Raw genomic sequence first — 15389 nt, forward strand, 5'->3', positions numbered from 1 at the left:
ACATTTTGTAGTGTTGTCATCAACAATTGATATAGCGTGTTAAAAGTATTGCTGATTAGAGTGTTTTCTAACCCTGTTTTATATTCATAATGAATACGCTTGAGATAAATTTGTATGCAGTGGAGATCCTTTGTATATCTTATACATAATCACTAGAGGTGTCTTGAACTAATTTTGAATACCACTTCTATGATGTACATTTATTATCATTATTATTATTAGCATTTGTATAGCACTACCAGACGCACGCAGCGCTGAACACCTGATGTACATTCTTGGGAAGGAAATTTAATGCATGTACAAATAATTAACAGCATTCAAAATGATTATTAAAAGTTGTTTATGATCTAATTAAAGCTATCTGAGTGGTGTACAGTAACAACCACCCTCACTCCTACACTCAACCTACCTCACAAAAGCTACTTTAAAAACCCTCTACTAAAATATAGCTCTATCTCAATCATCAATTAAAATTATAACATAACTCATAGTCCTTAGTGTCCCACAAAGTTATTAATTTAAAAAAAATCTTCTAACACTTCTCTCAGCTTATGAATAATAATCATGCTTTCGCAGCTTTCCTGATTGCTTTGTATTGTCTAACCTTATGTATCTCCAAAAGTATTTTATTCCATATCACCAGCCCTGTACAGTACACCAAAGAATTAGATATCCATTTAACAGATCAAGGAGAAAGTACAGAGCTCTGTTAATCAGACTGAGTAAACAATTATTTTCTGCCAGAATATTAAGCACTGATATGGTATTGGACTAGAATAACACTATGATTATTTCTAACCTATCACACATAATTAATAGCAGTCAGCTGCTTTTGGAGATCGATTTACATAACAAAGGCAGTTAGAGCCAAAGCCGAATGGCAAACGTACCTGGCTTGAATAGTGTTTTTATTCAATTGCTGTCCACTAGGTGTGGGGCACTGGCTCTCCAACTTGTCCTGGAGGAGTATCCCATGCTCAGGTTTACGGGATATCTGCAAGGAATGTGCATGAGAGATGTGCTTGTACTGCCCCCATTGCATGCAGATTTATCTCATGCATACTTATTGTGGATATCCTGAGTAAAGTGGTGTGATAGCAGCGTGAGTCCACTTTTAAAGGTAATAAATAGAAATAAATCAAAACACAGAAAAGAAAAGAAAATGATACCCTTTTTATTGGATTAACGTAATACATTTTTCAATTGGTTTTCAAAGGTAATCCTTCTTCAGATATCCTGAAACCCCAGGCAGCTGGTACTCTTCGAGGACAGGATTGTGAACCACTGGTGTTTGGTTTACTCTGTTTTTTCATTGGGAAGTGATTTCTTTAGCTAAACTTTAAAAAATTTCTTCCCTCACTCATAATTGAAATCTCTGTGTGGCAAGGTGGGTAGGGCACAATATCAACAGTAACTTAAGTGCATGTCCTGCTCTCTTCTTGTAAAGGAAACTCGGCTCTGTATTTATTTGAGTGTTACGACACAAGGACAGAAAGCTGGCACACAAAGCCCAGCATGCTGACCCAGCGGTGCAGCCATGGCATGGTGGAGGCCAACGGGCTCATCTACGTCTGTGGTGGCAGCTTGGGGAACAATGTCTCTGGCAGAGTACTGAATAGCTGCGAAGTTTATGACCCAGCAACAGAAACGTATGTAACTGTACTAATGTCAAATGTCTATCACCGGATTTACTTCAAAAAGCAGGGGAAAAAACAATAAAAGGAACAAAAAAAGGAAATATAAGATGAGTCCTTTTTTATTGGACTAACTTAATACATATTTTGACTAGCTTTCAAAGGTCAGAACCACCTTCCTCAGGTCAGGGCACTATGAGCAAAAGTTGTCAATATCAGAATATTAAAGTGTAAGGCAAAAGTATTCAGTGACAGTCTCAAGAGAAAATTGTTGGGGTAGGGGAAGAGGGATAGACAAAGCACTAGAATTTTATGGTTTATAATGTGACTAGTAAAAAAAGGTCAGTTTCTGACGACAGTGCGTTCTAGCCTGCCTAGAAGACCACCTCCGAGGGAGCCACGGTCCCAGGCAGGTTAGAACGGAGGTATGTATTATTATATAGGATAGGATTTAAAGATTTGGGTTTCCTTTCTTGTTGGTGTCAAAATATCTTAACTTCAAACATCTTTCTCTTTATTATTCATTTTATTTAACACTTGTTTATACCATTCTGTTTCTTTAGTACAGAAAAATTGGCATTTTTGTGTCCAGGAAAGGTGTTTTTCTGCCAAGAAACCAGTGCTACAGTGTGCATAGTTTCATGCAGCCTTCCTGTTCAAGCTGAATGTACAGCTTTAACCACGCTATAGAAATAAATAAAGCCTAGACTGAATGGCTACAGCTTTTGAGATAGCTGAGCGGCCTGTCAAATCGGGTCCTGGACTCACTTGGATTTCTGTTATGGCAACAGTGCTGGTGGGCCATTAAGCTGACTATGACTGCATTTTGAGAAATGCTTAAATGTGTCTGCACACAAATATCTGGACCTGAATATGTATTGAATGGGCCAGCACTGGGGATAGTGGACTTCTTTGCTAGTCCTGGAAAATGGAGGGGGATGGGGGGGGGTGTAAGTAAAGCATTGTGGGTGTTAAGAATATCTGTTCTCTTCAAGTCTTGGTACCCCAGATGGGGCAGATTTTGCTTTTTTTTAAAAACTGAAAATAACTCAGGAAAATGATGAGAAATGAACATGTATATAATATCTCTTTTTTTTTTCCAGATGGACAGAGCTGTGTCCAATGATTGAAGCCAGGAAGAACCATGGGCTGGTGTTTGTAAAAGATAAAATCTTTGCAGTTGGTGGGCAAAATGGCCTAGGTAGCTAGTTTTATTTTTAATCCTTCAATTTCTCCCGTTAAACATCTTTTACTTCCAGTCCCTTTCTCTCCCCCTGTTCTGCTGCTGAAGGTGGAGATCCTTTCTGCATGCAGATTTGAACATACACAGTTGATCCTGTGCCACAGGCAGTCTTCTCTTGTAACTGTGACTATCACAAAAATGAGGACAAATTCCTATGTATAATTTATAAGATGTATCATTGTGGGGCATACCATAACTCATCCAGAGCTGACCTCCACTTTTCAGACCACAATGCTGCATGTCTGAGTTTCTCCTGTGGGTCAGAGGAAGCTGGAACCCAGGGCACAGTGAACCTGAGAAGGAAGTTGCCACTACTGTGGTGGTCCCTGCTGGAGTAAGAAACATCCTACCAGCCCTCAGGGTTAATAATTGAAAGAAAAATGGGCATAAAAAATAATTGTTGTACACAATGATAAAGGCAATCATGCTGTGATAAAAAATAAAGAAGTGTGTGTCTGTAAGAAGGAATGGAAAAGAACAGCACTGCATATTTTGGACAGAAATTATGTTGAGACTAAAAATGAGGCTTGTGACTTGTGTATTGTTAGGTTAGGCCTTAGAGGCTGGTAGTTTTGTTTTCCTTTTGATTGCTTTCTTTGATTTAAAAATAAAATAAATTATTATTTAGGAATCTTTTATTATTAAAAGCTTTCTAAACTGACCATAACAAGTTAGAATTCATAGTTGAACTGGCAAATTGTTCCGAGCAGCTAAAAATTAAAAAGTAGCAGAAAATGCCGATTTTAAACAAACATTCTTTGGACTTGGACATTGTCCAAAGAATGTTTAAACAATATCCACGATATTAAAAGATTTCTGGATACCCTAGATCTACCAGTTCTCCGAGGACAAGCAGGCTACTTGTTCTCATAAGTGGGGGTGACGTCACGGCAGCCCCTCCGATCGGAGATCTTCACTAGCAACAACGTTTGCTAGCCCTTGCGTACGCATGCGCGATCGTCTTCCTGCCCGAATGCGAGCATGTTCGCCAGTCTTCTTTTTTTCGCGGCTCAGGACGGCTGTTTACGGACGTTCTGCGCCTCAAGGAGACCCCTCGCGCCTTTTTCGCTGTGTTCTTCCGTTCGGAAGTGTCCGGAAAGTCTTCCGTCACATTCTTCATCTTGTGTATTTTTTCCGCTATTCCCAGTGTTTTTCCCGTAAGTTTCCTTTCGTCGTCGGAAGCAGCCTTTTTTGGCCGCCCGTACGGGTTTTTCCCTTGTTTTGGTGCCTCTTTTTGTCACCATCGCGAATTTTGATTTCGCCAGTTTGATTTTTCCGCCCATGTCCTCGAAGCCTGCCAGCGGCTTCAAAAAATGCACCCAGTGCAGCCGGACGATCTCGCTCACTGATAGACACGTGCCTTCAGTGTCTGGGGGCCGGTCATCGTCCCCAGGCCTGTAACCTCTGTCTTTCGCTGAAGAAAAGGACTCAGGCGGCGAGGTTCGCTCAGTGGAGCCTCTTGTTCGGAGCCTCGTCCAGTACTTCAACGCCTGCGGTACCGAGGTCATCGGCGGTATCGATGTCGTCGGATGGTGCATCATCATCAGGAGCGCAGGTGAGGGCTGTCCATTCCCCTGCTGGTAGTGGTGAGCCCTCGAGTAGGTCTCCGCCTGTCTCGAGGGCTCCTGCTGTACAGGCCCCCCGGGATCGACCTGTTTCGGACCTGGCCCTGAGGAGGCGTTTGGATTCAACGTCCTCCTTTTCGGTACCGGGAGGTACTGGTGACCTGCTTCGTGCAAAGGCAAAGAAGCATCGGCACCGGTCACCTTCCCGTCACGGTACCGAGAGCTCTGGGTCGCCGAGGGATTCGGCACCCGCTAAGCGTCGACGCCAGGAGGATCGCTCGCCCTCCATACAAGAGGTGTCGATGCGCTCTACGATGGACAGCCTGGTACCGCCTTCGCGGCCCCGACAGATTCTGAACTCGTCACCGGTACTGGACCCCTTGCCTTCCTCGACAGCCGCTCTGAACGAGAGCCTCTGAGCCATCCTTCCAGGGATCCTGGAAGAGCTGTTGCGCCCTTCCGCTCCAATACCGGGGGTGCTTGCGCCACCGGTGCTGTTGAGAGAGGTGACGGCTGGCTCCTCGCCCGTGATGAGGTCTCCGGTCCCGGTACCGCTTGCGGTACCTGCATTGGCGGCCTCCCAGGCTGACTCCCCAACGACTTCGATGGAGGGAGCTTCATTGCTGCCGGTGCAGGAGTCTTCCTCTCGACTTACCCACCGTGGCCAGGTTTCCATGGAGTCGAGGCAGGCCTGGCTTCGGACTGCAGTCCACGAACTGGTGTCCGATACCGAGGGTGAGGCCTCGTGGGAAGCAGAGGAGGACCTGAGATATTTCTCTTACGAGGAGTCTTGCGGTCTTCCCTCTTCTGAAAGGCAGCTTTCTCCTCCTGAGAGTCTGTCTTTCGCGGCCTTTGTCCGGGAAATGTCTACGGCCATTCCCTTCCCTGTGGTCACAGACGATGAGCCAAGAGCCAAAATGTTTGAGCTTTTGGACTATCCTTCGCCACCTAAGGAATCATCCACTGTACCCATGCATCATGTCTTAGTAACATAGTAACATACATAGTAACATAGTAGATGACGGCAGAAAAAGACCTGCATGGTCCATCCAGTCTGCCCAACAAGATAAACTCATATGTGTATACCTTACCTTGATTGGTACCTGCCTTTTTCAGGGCACAGACCGTACAAGTCTGCCCAGCAGTATTTCCCGCCTCCCAACCACCGGTTCCACCTCCCATCACTGGCTCTGGCACAAACCGTATAAGTCTGCCCTCCACTATCCTCGCCTCCCAACCACCAACCCCTCTTCCCCCACCTGCTCCGCCACCCAATTTCGGCTAAGCTTCTGAGGATCCATTCCTACTGCACAGGATTCCTTTATGCATATCCCATGCATGTTTGAATTCTGTTACCGTTTTCATCTCCACCACCTCCCGCGGGAGGGCATTCCAAGCATCCACCGCCCTCTCCGTGAAAAAATACTTCCTGACATCTTTCCTGAGTCTGCCCCCCTTCAATCTCATTTCATGTCCTCTCGTTCTACCGCCTTCCCATCTCCGGAAAAGATTTGTTTGCGGATTAATACCGTTCAAGTATTTGAACGTCTGTATCATATCACCCCTGTTCCTCCTTTCCTCCAGGGTATACATGTGCAGGTCAGCAAGTCTCTGCTCATACGTCTTGGAACGCAAATCCCATACCATTCTCGTAGCTTTTCTTTGCACCGCTTCCATTTTTTTTAACATCCTTCGCAAGGTACGGCCTCCAAAACTGAACACAATACTCCAGGTGGGGCCTCACCAACGACTTGTACAGGGGCATCAACACTTCCTTTCTTCTGCTGATCACACCTCAAAAAGACATTGCTGGTGAACTGGACGAAGCCGCTAACTAATCCCCACATTCCCAAAAAGATAGAATCCCAGTATCGGATCCATGGGGACCCAGAGTTAATGCGGACTCAGTTGCCTCATGACTCTGGTGTGGTGGATCTGGCCCTTAAGAAGGTTAAGAGTTCTAGGGAGTACGCTTCGGTGCCCCCGGGTCGTGACTCTAGAACCTTGGACTCTTTTGGGCGGAAGGCCTATCATTCTGCAATGCTCATTTCCAAAATCCAATCTTACCAGCTCTACACGAGCATTCGGAACAATGTGCGGCAGTTGGCGGACTTGGTGGACAAGCTCCCTTCTGAGCAGGCCAAGCCTTTTCAGCAGGTGGTCAGGCAGCTGAAGGCATGTCGTAAATTCCTGGCCAGGGGTGTTTATGATACTTTTGATGTCGCGTCCAGGGCCGCTGCTCAGGGTGTGGTGATGCGCAGACTCTCGTGGCTGTGTGCCTCCGACCTGGAAAACAGGATCCAGCAGCGGATTGCGGACTCTCCTTGCCGGGGGGATAATATTTTTGGTGAAAAGGTCGAACAGGTGGTAGAGCAACTCCACCAGCGGGACACCGCTTTCGACAAATTCTCCCACCGGCCGCCTTCAGTATCTACCTCATCAGGTAGACGTTTTTATGGGGGAAGGAGGACTGTTCCCTATTCTACTAAGCATAGGTACAATCCTCCCTCTCGCCAGCCTGCTGCCCAGGCTAAATCCCAGCGCGCTTGTTCCTGTCAACAGCGTGCGCCTCAACAGGCCTCAGCAGCTCCCCAGCAAAAGCAAGGGACGAGCTTTTGACTGGCTCCAGCAGAGCATAGCCGAGATCAAAGTGTCCGTGCCGGACGATCTGCTGGTCGGGGGGGAGATTAAAATTTTTTCACTAAAGGTGGCCTCTCATAACCTCCGACCAGTGGGTTCTCCAAATAGTCCGGCTGGGATACGCCCTCAATTTGATTTCAAAACCTCCAAGTTGCCCACCGGGAGCTCAGTCCTTCAGCTTCCAGCACAAGCAGGTACTTGCCGAAGAACTCTCCGCCCTTCTCAGCGCCAATGCGGTCGAGCCCGTGCCACCGGGGCAGGAAGGGCTGGGATTCTATTCCAGGTACTTCCTTGTGGAAAAGAAAACAGGGGGGATGCAACCCATCCTAGACCTAAGGGCCCTGAACGAATATCTGGTCCAAGAAAAGTTCAGGATGCTTTCCCTGGGCACCCTTCTTCCCATGATTCAGAAAAACGATTGGCTATGCTCCCTGGACTTAAAGGACGCTTACACTCACATCCCGATACTGCCAGCTCACAGACAGTATCTTCGATTCCGTCTGGGAACACGGCATTTTCAGTATTGTGTGCTACCCTTTGGTCTCGCCTCTGCGCCCAGGGTGTTTATAAAATGCCTGGCTGTCGTAGCGGCGTCTCTACGCAGACTGGGAGTGCACGTGTTCCCTTATCTCGACGATTGGCTGGTGAGGAACATCTCCGAGGCAGGAGCTCTACAGTCCATGCAGATGACTATTCAACTCCTGGAGCTACTAGGGTTTGTGATAAATTATCCAAAGTCCCAACTTCTTCCAGTCCAGAAACTAGAATTCATAGGAGCTCTGCTGGACTCTCAGACGGCTCGTGCCAACCTTCCGGAAGCAAGGGCCGACACTCTTCTGTCTCTCGTTTCCTGGGTACGAGCGTCTCAGCAGATCACAGCTCGGCAGATGTTGAGATTGCCCTTCACAGCGCATGTGACTCCCATGCTCAGTGGACCCTAGCGTCTCAGTGGTTCTAAGCTGCTGGGGACCTAGAGGACGTAGTCCTGCTGTCCACGAGTTTTCTCCAATCCCTGCATTGGTGGACAATTCGGTCCAGTTTGACTCTGGGACATCCTTTCCAAATTCCTCAGCCACAAAAGGTGCTGACGACGGATGCGTCTCTCCTGGGGTGGGGAGCTCATGTCGATGGGCTTCACACCCAAGGGAGTTGGTCCCTTCAGGAAACAGGTTTGCAGATCAACCTCCTGGAGTTGCGAGCGGTCTGGAACGCTTTAAAGGCTTTCAGGGATTGGCTGTCCCAATAAATTATCCAAATTCAGACAGACAATCAGGTTGCCATGTATATTACATCAACAATCAGGGGGGCACCGGATCTCGCCCCCTGTGTCAGGAGGCCGTCAGAATGTGGCTTTGGGCTCGCGGAACTGCATGTTTCTTCAAGCCACGTATCTGGCAGGCATAAACAACAGTCTGGCCGACAGATTGAGCAGGATAATGCAACCTCACGAGTGGTCGCTCAGTTCCAGAGTGGTGCGCAAGATCTTCCAAGTGTGGGGCACCCCCTTGGTGGATCTCTTTGCCACTCAAGTCAATCACAAGGTCCCTCAGTTTTGTACCAAACTTCAGGCCCACGGCAGGCTAGCGTCAGATGCCTTTCTCCTGGATTGGGGGGGGAAGGCCTCCTGTATGCTTATCCTCCCATACCTTTGGTGGGGAAGACTTTGCTGAAACTCAAGCAAGACCGAGGCACCATGATCCTGATCACTCCTTTTTGGCCGCGTCAGATATGGTTTCTTCTTCTTCTGAAATTGTCCTCCGAAGAACCGTGGAGATTGTAGTGTTTTCCGACCCTCATTACTCAGAACGAGGGGGCACTTCTGCATCCCAACCTCCAGTCCCTGGCTCTCACGGCTTGGATGTAGAGGGCATAGATTTTGTCTCTTAGGGTGTCTCTCATGTCTTGCTTACTTCCAGGAAAGATTCCACTAAGAAGAGTTACTTTTTTCTCTGGCGGAGGTTTGCCGTCTGGTGTGACATCAAGGCCCTAGATCCTCGCTCCTGTCCTACACAGACCCTGCTTGAATACCTTCTGCACTTGTCCGAGTCTGGTCTTAAGACCAACTCTGTAAGGGTTCATCTTAGTGCGATTAGTGCATACCATGACCGTGTGGAAGGTAAGCCGATCTCGTGACAGCCTTTAGTTGTTCGCTTCATGAGAGGTTTGCTTTTGTCAAAGCCCCCCATCAAACCTCCTACAGTGTCATGAGATCTCAATGTCGTTCTCACCCAGCTGATGAAACCTCCTTTTGAGCCACTGAATTCCTGCCATCTGAAGTACTTGACTTGGAAGGTCATTTTCTTGGTGGCAGTCACTTCAGCTTGCAGAGTTAGTGAGCTTCAAGCCTTGGTAGCTCATGCTTGTTATACTAAATTTCATCATAACAGAGTAGTCCTCCGCACTCACCCTAAGTTCTTGCCGAAGGTGGTGTCGGAGTTCCATCTGAACCAGTCAATTGTCTTGCCAACATTCTTTCCCTGTCTTCATACCCGCCCTGCTGAACGTCAGCTGCACACATTGGACTGCAAGCGAGCATTGGCCTTCTATCTGGAGCGGACACAGCCCCACAGACAGTCCGCCCAAATGTTTGTTTCTTTTGATCCCAACAGAAGGGGAGTGGCTGTCGGGAAATGCACCATATCTAATTGGCTAGCAGATTGCATTTCCTTCTCTTAGGCCCAGGCTGGGCTGACTCTTGAGGGTCATGTCACGGCTCATAGTGTTAGAGCCATGGCAGCGTCAGTGGCTCACTTGAAGTCAGCCACTATTGAAGAGATTTGCAAGGCTGCAACGTGGTCATCCGTCCACACATTCACATCACATTACTGCCTTCAGCAGGATACCCGACGCAATAGTAGGTTCGGGCAGTCGGTGCTGCAGAATCTGTTCGGGGTTTAGAATCGAACTCCACCCCCCTAGGCCCATTTTTATTCTGTTCCAGGCTGCACTGTCAGTTAGTTGAATAAGTTTAGGTCAATCTCAGTTATGTCCTTGCCGTTGCGAGGCCCAATTGACCAATGTTTATTGTTTTGAGTGAGCCTGGGGGCTACGGATACCCCACTTCTGAGAACAAGCAGTCTGCTTGTCCTCGGAGAAAGTGAAAGCTACATACCTGTAGAAGGTGTTCTCCGAGGACAGCAGGCTGATTGTTCTCACCAACCCGCTCGCCTCCCCTTTGGAGTTGTGTCTTCCCTTGTCTTGGCTATTTACTGGACTGGCAAACACGCTCGCGTTCGGGCGGGAAGACGGTCGCGCATGCGCACGCGAGGGCTAGCAAACGTTGTTGCTAGTGAAAAAGATCTCCGATCGGAGGGGCTGCCGTGGATGTCTCCCCCACTTGTGCGAACAATCAGCCTGCTGTCCTCGGAGAATACCTTCTACAGGTATGTAGCTTTCGCTTTATTGGCCCACTAAGAAGACGTAGAGACAAAGAAGAAGAGAGAGAATAAAAATCTCTAATGACGTCTGTCTGGGTCTTTGAAAATCTTCGATTCCCCGTTTGGGTCTTTGTGTGAGTGGTGAAGCTCAGCATATCCTTCAAAAAAAAAAAAAACTATCACATTGCCAAGCAGGTGTTGTTAAATCAGCCAGTTGCTCAACATCGCTCAGGATGTACCACAACATAGTCCATATTGCAGATCCCGATCTATTCTTGGTCACACTGTTTGCCCAAGAAACATCCCCTACACGTGCATGTTCATCAGGAGGAACTCCATCATAGCAGTCTAACGTATTGCTGGTTATATCAGTCACTCCGAAGGTTCTGAAATCAAGCGTTCCACATATGTAGAAACATCTGATAACAGTATCAAACTGTTTTGTAACTCCATTATGCATCAGCTTTAGTCTCACCAGATATTCTAAGGCAAATCGTACCTTATATTGTACCAATTGTGTACAGAGCAGTGCAAACGCTTTCCTAGCTGCCGACACTGTGGTCGAGTTATCTTGAAAACACAATACAGTATGTCTGTCATATTGAAGCTTATTTCCTTGGCGAATTGCTGATAGAATTTCTTGCTTGTGTAGATTATAGTTTAGCAGTTTAATAATAACTACCTGGGGTTTCTGGGCAGTCTCCCTCCAAGGGCCCAAATGATGAGCTCTTTCCACTTGTAAAGTTCCGACTGATATTGCAAGGCGTAGGGATTCCAGTATGCATTTCTCTAAAAAGGGGGCGTAAGTCTTTATCTTGAAGAGATTCTGGTATTTCCACAAAATTTAAATTATTTTTCTGCGATCTATTTTCAAGTTCGTCGAGATTTTCTTCCAGTTGTTTGAGGTTGGAATCAGATTGAGGTTTTTCTTTATCCCTCACGCGTTTCTCGTCCTCCAGAGAGCCAACACGATATTGCAATTCTTGTATATCTTTAGTAATAGCGGTAAATCTCTGGTCCATCGTATCCGGTTTATCTATAATTACTTGTAATTGCTTCCCAATAGTTCATTCTACTGCTGCACTAACCTCCGTCGTAATCTCGACAGCTCACTAGGAGCTGGGGAACTGCGAGAGTGGTGTGCTATTGTTGGCCATCTTAGAATCTCCTGGACAAACTGTCTCAATCCTTTTTTGCAGTTCTTGCTGCCATTAAGATTCACTTCCCGCTAATATTAAACAATACAGGTGTAAGAATGACTCTCATCGCCAAAGCACCTGAAGTTGAGAGCAAAGGGGGCTGATAAGTAGCCCATAAACTGTGGTGAGGCTGGAGCCCTCAGACTTCTGTCCTCTCTACTGCATCGCCCCACTGGAAGAGAAAAACTTGATTGTTTAAAAAGCCTTCCCCTTCTGAAATGATCGTTTCCAAGTTCATGTAATCTACTTGTTTCAAGGTGCTGCACCGACTTTCTCCAGTAGTGCTTAACTTTGCTCACTACAAAAGATGGTGCCGGGTCTGCAGATATCCTCTTCCCCACATTTGGGGAGCAGGCCTATGTTTTCTGTAATATAGTCCCTTAGACTCTCTCAGGTTTCTAAATATCAGTTAAATAGTGGGAGGTGCAGTCTACACTTTAAAGTTTATTAAAATGTGATATACTGCCATTATAAACTCGTAAAAACAACATAATTAAACTATAATAAGAAAGGAATGCCAATTAAATATAGAAAAGCATTCATTCATACAGGGAACATTAGGTAAGAAAAGATAGGAAATAAAGAGAGGTAAGGAGAAGGGTGAGATTAGGAGGATGTTAAGAACTCTGCAGCAGCAACAACAGGCACCAAATAGCTCAGTGAGAAAATATATAAACTAGGTTGTAAAGTTCTTATTATATGAGGAACATCATTCCATTGTTTAGGTGCTGTAAAGAAAAATGCTGAATGTCTCATTGACTTACGTTGGGCCTTTTAAGCTCTTTTAGTATTCTAGGGTTTACCCCACTAGACACCACTGCCCTATCTACTCTCATTTTTATATGGCGTCTTCATGGTGGTTCTATTCTCCACTGTGAGCAGCAATGTTGCAGTGTGGGTTCTTTTGCTTTCTGCATTAGTGGAAGTCTCACAGGTTGTCTAGGTGGATAAAGTAGTAAGTGCAAAGAGAGGAAGACCATGTCTGCTGCTCAGCTTTTTGCTGGAGTAGGCACTGATTCAGCAGTGCTGCTTCCTAACCAGCAAGTGCATATCCATAAGGTTTTACATGAAGGAAAAAATATTTGTTTAAGAGTACAGGTATATAGGAGATGACATCTATCCTAATGGCCAATAAGAATCAGCAGATGCCTTATGACAATATTTTACTATCTGGTTATATATGTATTTTCTTTTTTGTTGTTTTTCAGGTGGTCTAGATAGCGTGGAGTATTATGACATCAAACTGAACGAGTGGAAGATGGTATCACCCATGCCGTGGAAAGGTGTGACTGTGAAATGTGCAGCTGTGAGCACAGTGGTTTATGTTCTGGCTGGATTTCAGGGTGTGGGACGCTTGGGACACATCCTTGAATACAACACTGAAATGGACAAATGGATAGCCAACTCAAAAGTACGGGCTTTCCCAGTAACCAGCTGCTTAATCTGTGTTGTTGACACTTGTGGGGCTAATGAGGAAACCCTGGAAACATGAAGACTTTCTAGAAAGCAGATGGATACTTGTGGAACAGATGGTCACAGTACTTTGCTTTCACTTTTTTAATAAGTCATCTGAAAAACTGAGAACTTATCACCACATAGAACTTGTACACCTGCACAAGCCAGCTTTACTGGTTACATATATAAAGTATTTCAAAGACCTGCACCATGAAAAGAAAATGGTGGAACTGGGTCTCAAACCTGTACATATAGTAAGTACCCTTCCAGGCTTATAGTAACGAGTGTAGGAGGTTTTGCAATGTAGCATTCTTAGCATTTCACATTCAGAGACACCTTAGCTATGCAGCATAGTGGCTCTGGGCACACACGCCACTTAAAACCTTTCTGAATTCTGGAAATAAAAATCCATGCACAAACCTTGCCTAGAGCTCAGCAGTGCAGGAATAAGATTGACCATAAGTGATTACTCTGAAGGTTATGTGATGACTGAGTTACACTGCAAACCAGGCGAACAAGTCATCTCGTCCTTGGTGACTACCAGCCAAGAGAACAAGGAGCCCTATTCATGGACAACACAAACCAGCACAACAATGTAATTATAATCATAATTAAAAAGAAGTGGTACACATGTTTTTGGCTTTGGACTTTTCTACTGGAACTGTGAAGTTGGGTTTTTTATTTGTTTGCTTGTTTAACTAGCGAGCCCGGAGGGCAGTGATGTGCTTACTGTTTACATAGTATAATTTGGTTTTTGTGAAGCATCTTATGCTTCTGTAGGAAGTGTGCCTTGTCATGTGTAATGGCTGTCAACTTGTTCATGCCTATGACAAGTGATTCTCAGCTCTCCATTCACAACACACCACTTACCCCACAATCACCTTTTACCAAGTTTTGATTGGGTTGTTTTGGGGTTTTTCCTCTATTTCTTTTTTATGTATTTCTTTTTTTGCATAATTAAAAGGCTCAGGAAGCTATAAAAACTTAAAAGTGAAGCAGCTGCGGTAGAGCTGACAACTTGTTTTTAATGTTTCAAAAATACAGCAACAAAAGAAACCAGCAACTTGACTTCCTTGGTCCTCAGTTTGCTGGTGATGCTTTTTCTAGGAAACCAATTCTAAGTTGTCTATGGCCCAGTTTCAGCTCCTGACTCAGAGGCTGAAAACAGTTCATACTATCAGTTCACATTTAGGGCTGAATTCTGTTTATGGTGCGTACAAAATGTGTCCTTTACTGAATCACTTTTAGCACAAAACCACCTAAATGTAGGCGTCTTAAATTAGGCCTGCTCTGCAGGCGCCTACATTTAGGAGTGATTCTAGATTTATGAGCACAAATCCTGGGAATGCCCCCTAACCATGTCCCCATACAGTTACGTGCTATTGAAGTTAGGCGCACTTCGGATATGCGCATAACACAGGCGCATATCCAATGTGTGCCTTACTCCCAAATATGCCAGTTAGTGCTGATAATTGGTTGTTACAACCCAATTATCGGCGATGATTGATTCGTTATTCAGTTAAGTGCGTAACTTGGGCACATGCCTAATTTAACTCGCACAACTCTAGGGTCCATATACAGAATTTGGGGGTTATTTTGTGTATGTGAGCTTGATTCCTGGCTCATGTCGTCACTGCCTGGCTTGGTTGGGTCTGGAAATGTTGCAGAGGCAGTGTTCACACCCTCCTGGTGGGAGAGAGGAGAGAGTCCCAGGCATCATGCATTGCTGACACCTAAGGCTTCTTTTACAAAGCCATGCTTACAATTCCTGTGCGGCAAATGAGAGGAAGCCCATAAGATTTGAATGGGCTTCCTCATTTGCTGCACGGGAATCGCTAGTGTGGTTTTGTAAAAGAAGCACCTAGTGACTAGATTTAGGGCCCATGATTGCAGGATTACAGGAAGGAGTGCAAGTGAATAGCCCCCAGTTAATTGGGAGGGGGGTATTAAATAGAGGGCAGACACCTAGGTAGTTATAAATGAAAGGTCATGTAACAGATTAAATGCCCAGTTTGAAATTTCCTTTTTCTATATTCTGTTCTTTTTGGACTCTCAAAACACCAACTAATTTTATTGGTAATAATTAACATATTATAAAAAGTGCAAGTCAGTAAAACCACATAAAACCCAAGGGGCATGAATAAAATAGATATTCTAAAAACCAGCATCCAAGGACTTATGTAAATTAACTTTTACAATCCATATACAGCTCAGTTCTATAGAATACAGAACCCTTCTACAAAAACAATAGATAAATTCAGAATGAATTGTACATA

The 15389-nt window shown here is 45.4% G+C and overlaps 1 protein-coding gene across 1 annotated transcript in view; it reads left to right on the forward strand.

Annotated features, from left to right (window-relative positions):
• The window catches only part of KLHL7 (kelch like family member 7), a 94255-nt gene extending 79395 nt beyond the window's left edge, over positions 1-14860 (forward strand). The window contains exons 9-11 of the mRNA XM_030201796.1: positions 1448-1649; positions 2738-2835; positions 12867-14860. Coding sequence (XP_030057656.1) covers positions 1448-1649; positions 2738-2835; positions 12867-13150 — 584 coding nt within the window. The 3' untranslated portion in view covers positions 13151-14860. The remainder of the gene's footprint in view (positions 1-1447; positions 1650-2737; positions 2836-12866) is intronic.
• The last annotated feature ends 529 nt before the right edge of the window (positions 14861-15389 follow it).

The sequence above is a fragment of the Microcaecilia unicolor genome, chromosome 1 (genome assembly GCF_901765095.1).
Source record: "Microcaecilia unicolor chromosome 1, aMicUni1.1, whole genome shotgun sequence".
Lineage (NCBI taxonomy): Eukaryota > Metazoa > Chordata > Amphibia > Gymnophiona > Siphonopidae > Microcaecilia > Microcaecilia unicolor.